At 64.9% G+C, this 6,000-nt stretch overlaps 1 protein-coding gene across 1 annotated transcript; it reads left to right on the top strand.

Annotated features, from left to right (window-relative positions):
• Positions 1-147: 147 nt before the first annotated feature.
• On the top strand, positions 148-5,937 carry DGAT1 (diacylglycerol O-acyltransferase 1). The gene is given in 13 exon segments (XM_075415337.1): positions 148-298; positions 383-508; positions 592-654; positions 766-869; positions 1,596-1,634; positions 1,774-1,815; positions 1,975-2,019; positions 2,116-2,228; positions 2,351-2,416; positions 2,521-2,608; positions 2,738-2,800; positions 5,739-5,774; positions 5,776-5,937. Coding segments are annotated over 13 exon segments (1,047 nt in total). The 3' UTR covers positions 5,887-5,937.
• Positions 5,938-6,000: the final 63 nt, after the last annotated feature.

Below are 6,000 nucleotides of genomic sequence, written 5' to 3'. Positions count from 1 at the left end.
TCCATTAATCCCCCACCCCACCCCATTGAGCCCCCCCCAGACCCTGTTAATCCCCCCATACCCCATATAACCCCCCTGCACCCCATATAACGCCCCCCCCGCACCCCATGAACCCCCACCCCACCCCATATAACCCCCCCGCACCCCATGAAGCCCCCCCCCACCCCATTAACCCCCCCCCCCCCCAAACAGGGCTCCCTTTCGGAGGGGGCGGGGGCCGCCCTCCACGCCCTCAACCTCTCGGCCGTGCTCTGCTTCCCCGCCGCCACCGTCCTCAGCGTCACCTCCATCACCCCAGGTGAGGGGGGGGCTTCTTTTTTTGAGGGGGGGGCTTTCAGGAGCCGCGACCCCCCCCCTTATTTCTCCCCCCCCCCCCCCGCAGTGGGCTCCGTCTTCGCCCTGGCCATCTACACCATCCTCTTCCTCAAGCTCTTCTCCTTCAGGGACGTCAACAAGTGGTGCCGGGAGGGGAGGGGGCTCAAAGCGGCCCCCCAGACCCCCCCCGCAGGTATAGAACTGGGGGGGGGCACCCTGGGGGGGTCTTTTAACCTGGGGGGGGGACTCACAGCTGCCTCCCCCTCCTCTCCCCAGCGAAAGCCAACGGGGACGTGAGCCGGAACGGGGTCACCTACCCCGCCAACCTCACCTATGGGAGTAAGTACCCCCCCCCGGCTTTGGGGGGGGTCCCTGGCCCCGGGGGGGGGTCCTTGGCCCTGAGGGGGGGGGGTCGCAGCCCCTCGGACCCCCCCATTTTGTTTTTGGCAGATCTGTACTATTTTCTGCTGGCCCCCACCCTCTGCTACGAGCTGAGCTTCCCCCGCTCCCCCCGCATCCGCAAGCGCTTCCTGCTCCGGAGGCTCTTCGAGATGGTGGGGGGGGTCCGGGGGGGTCTTGGGGGGGCCGGGGGGGGGGCTGAGGGGGTCTTGGGGGGGCCGGGGGGGGGCTGAGGGGGTCTTGGGGGGGTCTGGGGGGTTTGGGGGGGTCTTGGGGAGGGGTTGAGGGCTCAGGGCTGGTGGGAGTCAGCGGTTTTCTTCTGCAGGGGGGGCAGTGGGGGGGCTCTCTGGGGTGGGGGGGGTCTGGGGGGGTCTTAGAGGGTCCGGGGGGGTCGGGGGGGGCTGGGGGGGGCGCTGAGGGGGTTTGGGGGGGATTGGGGGGGTCTTGGGGGGGGTTTGGGGGCTCAGGGCTGGTGGGAATCAGTGGGGGGGGGTGTCTCTGAGGTGGGGGGGTCGTGGGGTCCCTGAGATGGGAGGGGGGGATGATGGGGGGGGTCCCTAAGGTGGGGGGATGACGGGGGGGGTGGTCCTGAGGTGGGGGGGGTCCCTGAGGTCATGAGGGGGTCGTGGGGGGGGGGTCATGGGGGGTCCCTGAGGTGGGGGGGGGGGGCATGGGGAGGGTCCCTAAGGGGGGGGGGGGCATGGGGGGGTCCCTGGGATGACAGGGTGGATGTCCCTGAAATAGGGGGGAGGGGATCCCCGAGGCGATAGGGGGGTCCTCAAACCTGGAGGGTGGGGGGGGGGTCCCTGATTCGGGGGGGGGCTGGGGGCTGCACGTGCCCCCCCCCCCCCAATCTCCATCTCTGCCCCCTCCCCCCCCAGCTTTTTTTTATCCAGCTGCTGGTGGGCCTGATCCAACAGGTATTGGGGGGCTGGGGGGGGGTCGGGGGGGGTCAGGGGGGTGAGGGGGGGTCGGGGGGTCCCCACTGCCCCCCCCCATTTTGGGGGGGGGGTCCCTCCCATCGCGGGGGGGGGTCCTGACCCCCGTCCTCCCCCGCAGTGGATGGTGCCCACGATCCAGAACTCCATGAAGCCGTTCCGGGTGAGCGCCGAGGGGGGGTGAATTAAAGGACTTGGGGGGGGGGCTTTGGGGGGGGGGGAGAGGCTGCTGCACCCGAGGGGGGGCAGCACAGACCCCCCCCCTCCCCAAACCCCCCCCCATTTGCCCCGGGGGGGGTGACAGAGCCATCGTCACCTTCAGGACATGGATTACTCCCGGATCATCGAGCGGCTCCTGAAGCTGGCCGTAAGTCACCCCCCCCGGCTCGTGATTTTGGGGGGTGGGGGGGGGTCTTCTAACCCTGCCCCCCCCCTCAAGACCCCCCCACGACCCCCCCCCCAGGTCCCCAACCACCTGATCTGGCTCATCTTCTTCTACTGGTTCTTCCACTCCTGCCTCAACGTGGTGGCCGAGGTCTTGCGTTTCGGCGACCGGGAGTTCTACCGGGACTGGTGGTGAGCGAGGGGGGGGTCTCTGAGATGGGGGGGGGGTCTCTGAGATGGGGGGGGGTCCATAGTTGCCCCCCCCCACCGCGGGACACGGCTCGCCGCCGGTTTTTCCGTGTCCCCCCCCCCAGGAACTCGGAGTCGGTGACGTATTTTTGGCAGAACTGGAACGTCCCCGTGCACAAGTGGTGCCTGAGGTGGGGTTTGGGGGGGGGGGGAGGCCCGTTTTGGGGGGGCTACGTGTGCCCCCCCCATCTTGGGGGGGGTCTGCGCTTATTAATGGGGGGGGGCTCCTTCCCAGGCACTTCTACAAGCCGATGCTGAAGCGGGGGGCCAGCAAGTGGGCGGCGCAGGCGGCCGTCTTCTTGGCGTCGGCGTTCTTCCATGAGGTCAGCGGGGTGGGGGGGGGATGGTGGGGACCCCCCGTGACCCCCCGTGACCCCCCGTGACCCTGTGACCCCCCCGTGACCCCCCCCGTTGCCATGGGGGTGACGCTGTGTTGTGTCCCCCCCCCCCAGTACTTGGTGAGCGTCCCCCTGAAGATGTTCCGACTCTGGGCGTTCATGGGGATGGCGGCACAGGTGAGTTGGGGGGGGACTGGGGTCTACTGGGAGGGCCCAGGAGAGGGGGTCCCACCGTCCTGGGGTCAACTGGGATGGGAGAGAGTCAACTGGGATGAGACGGGGTCAGCTGGGATGGGGCGGGGTCAACTGGATGAGACGGGGTCAACTGGGATGGGGCGGGCTCAACTGGGATGGGATGGGTCAACTGGGATGAGATGGGGTCAACTGGGATGAGACGGGGTCAACTGGGATGGGAGAGGGTCAACTGGGATGGGGCAGGGTCAACTGGGATGGGAGAGGGTCAACTGGGATGGGAGAGGGTCAACTGGGATGGGATGGGCTCTACTGGGATGGGATGGCGTCAACTGGGATGGGATGGGGTCAACTGGATGGGAGAGGGTCAACTGGGATGGGGCAGGGTCAACTGGGATGGGAGAGGGTCAACTGGGATGGGAGAGGGTCAACTGGGACGGGATGGCATCTACTGGGAGGGCCCAGGCAAGGGGGTCCCGCCGCACTGGGGTCAACTGGGATGGGGTGGGGTCAACTGGATGGGAGAGGGTCAACTGGGATGGGAGAAGGTCAAATGGGATGAGACGGGGTCAACTGGGATGGGGTGGGGTCTACTGGGATGGGATGGGGTCAACTGGGATGGGATGGGGTCAGCTGGGATGGGAGAGGGTCAACTGGGATGGGAGAGGGTCTACTGGGATGGGATGGGGTCAACTGGGATGGGAGAGGGTCAACTGGGATGAGACGGGTTCAACTGGGATGGGATGGGCTCTACTGGGATGGGATGGGGTCAACTGGGATGGGATGGGATCAACTGGGATGGAAGAGGGTCAACTGGGATGGGTTGGGGTCTACTGGGATGGGATGGGGTCTACTGGGATGGGATGGGATCAACTGGGATGGGAGAGGGTCAACTGGGATGAGATGGGGTCAACTGGGATGGGTTGGGGTCTACTGGGATGGGATGGGGTCTACTGGGATGGGGTGAAGTCAACTGGGATGGGTTGAGGTCAACTGGGACCACCCAACTGAGGGGTTCCCACCACTCTGGGTTCAACTGGGATGGGACGGGGTCAGCTGGGATGGGGTGGGGTCAACTGGGATGGGATGGGGTCAGCTGGGATGGGAGAGGGTCAGCTGGGATGGGAGAGGGTCAACTGGGATGGAATGGGGCCTACTGGGATGGGATGGGGCTATTGGGATGGGATGGGGTCTACTGGGATGGGGTGAAGTCAACTGGGATGGGTTGAGGTCAACTGGGACCACCCAACTGAGGGGTTCTCACCACTCTGGGTTCAACTGGGATGGGACGGGGTCAGCTGGGATGGGAGAGGGTCAACTGGGATGAGACTGGTTCAACTGGGATGGGATGGGCTCTACTGGGATGGGATGGGGTCAACTGGGATGGGATGGGATCAACTGGGATGGGAGAGGGTCAACTGGGATGGGTTGGGGTCTACTGGATGGGATGGGGTCTACTGGGATGGGAGATGGGTTGGGGTCTACTGGGATGGGTGAAGTCAAATGGGATTGGTTGAGGTCAACTGGACCACCCAACTGAGGGGTTCCCACCACTCTGGGTTCAACTGGGATGGGCCAGGGTCAGCTGGGATGGGAGAGGGTCAACTGGGATGGGAGAGGGTCAACTGGGATGGGATGGGGTCTACTGGATGGGTTGGGGTCTACTGGGATGGGGTGAAGTCAACTGGGATTGGTTGAGGTCAACTGGGACCATCCAACTGAGGGGTTCCCACCACTCTGGGTTCAACTGGGATGGGACGGGGTCAGCTGGGATGGGATGAGGTCAGCTGGGACTGCCCAACCAAGAGGGTCCCACTAATGTGGGTTCAACTGGGATGGGATGAGGTCAACTGGGAGTGCCCAAACGAGGGGGTCCCACCACTCTGTACTCAACTGGGATAGGATATGGTCAATTGGGATGGGGTGAGGTCAACTGGGACCCCCCAAGCGAGGGGGTTCCACCACTGTGGGCTCAACTGGGATGGGACAGGGTCAACTGGGATGGGGTGTGGTCAACTGGGAGTACCCAACTGAGGGTTTCCCACCACTCTGGGGTCAACTGGGATGGGATGGAGTCAACTGGGATCGGATGCGGTCAACTGGGATGGGATGAGGTCAACTGGGACCCCCAAGCAAGGGCGTTCTACCACTCTGGGCTCAACTGGGATGGGAAGAGGTCAACTGGGAGAACCCAACCAAGAGGGTCCCAGCACTGTGGCGTCAACTGGGATGGGATGGGGTCGACTGCGATGGGTGAGGTCAACTGAGAGCACCCAACTGAGGGGATCCCACCACTTTGGGGTCAACTGGGATGGGGTGAGGTCAACTGGGATGGGACGAGGTCAACTGGGATGGGATGAGATCAACTAGGAGTGCCCAAATGAGGGTTTCCCACCACTCTGGGTTCAACTGGGATTGGACATGGTCAACTGGGATGGGACGGGGTCAACTGGGACCCCCCAAATGAGGGGATTCAACCCCTATGGGCTCAACTGGGATGGGAAGAGGTCAACTGGGAGAACCCAAGCAAGAGGGTCCCACCACTGTGGGTTCAGCTGGGATGGGATGAGGTCAACTGGGATGGGGTGACATCAAATGGGAGCACCCAACTGAGGGGTTCCCACCACTGTGTGGTCAACTGGGATGGGACGGGGTCAACTGGGGTGGGATGAGGTCAACTCGGAGAACCCAATTGAGGGGTTCCCAACACTCTGGGGTCAACTGGGGTGGGATATGGTCAACTGGAATGGGATGAGGTCAACTGGGACTGCCCAACCAAGAGGTTCCCACCACTCTGGGTTCAACTGGGATGGGATGAGGTCAACTGGAGCACCCAAGCGAGGGAGTCCCACCACTCTGGGGTCCACTGGGATGGCGTGGGGCCAACTGGGGCCAACCGGGCCTTCGCCGCGTGCCCCCCCAGATCCCGCTGGCCTGGTTGGTCTCCAGGTTCCTGCGCGGGGAACTACGGCAACGCGGCCGTCTGGCTCTCGCTCATCATTGGCCAGCCCGTCGCCGTCCTCATGTACGTCCACGACTACTACGTCCTCAACTATGAAGGCGCCCAGTGAGCCTGGGGGGGGGTCGGGGGGGGGGTCCTCACCCCCAGACCCCCCCACCCCATCACCTCCCCCCCTGGACCCCCCTTGGCCGAAGCCGCCGCCGGCCTCGGCTCTCCGGCCTCG

The sequence above is a fragment of the Opisthocomus hoazin genome, chromosome 3 (assembly GCF_030867145.1).
Source record: "Opisthocomus hoazin isolate bOpiHoa1 chromosome 3, bOpiHoa1.hap1, whole genome shotgun sequence".
Classification (NCBI taxonomy): domain Eukaryota; kingdom Metazoa; phylum Chordata; class Aves; order Opisthocomiformes; family Opisthocomidae; genus Opisthocomus; species Opisthocomus hoazin.
Note: the sequence above shows the minus strand (reverse complement) of the source record. Positions and strands in the feature narration are given on the sequence as shown.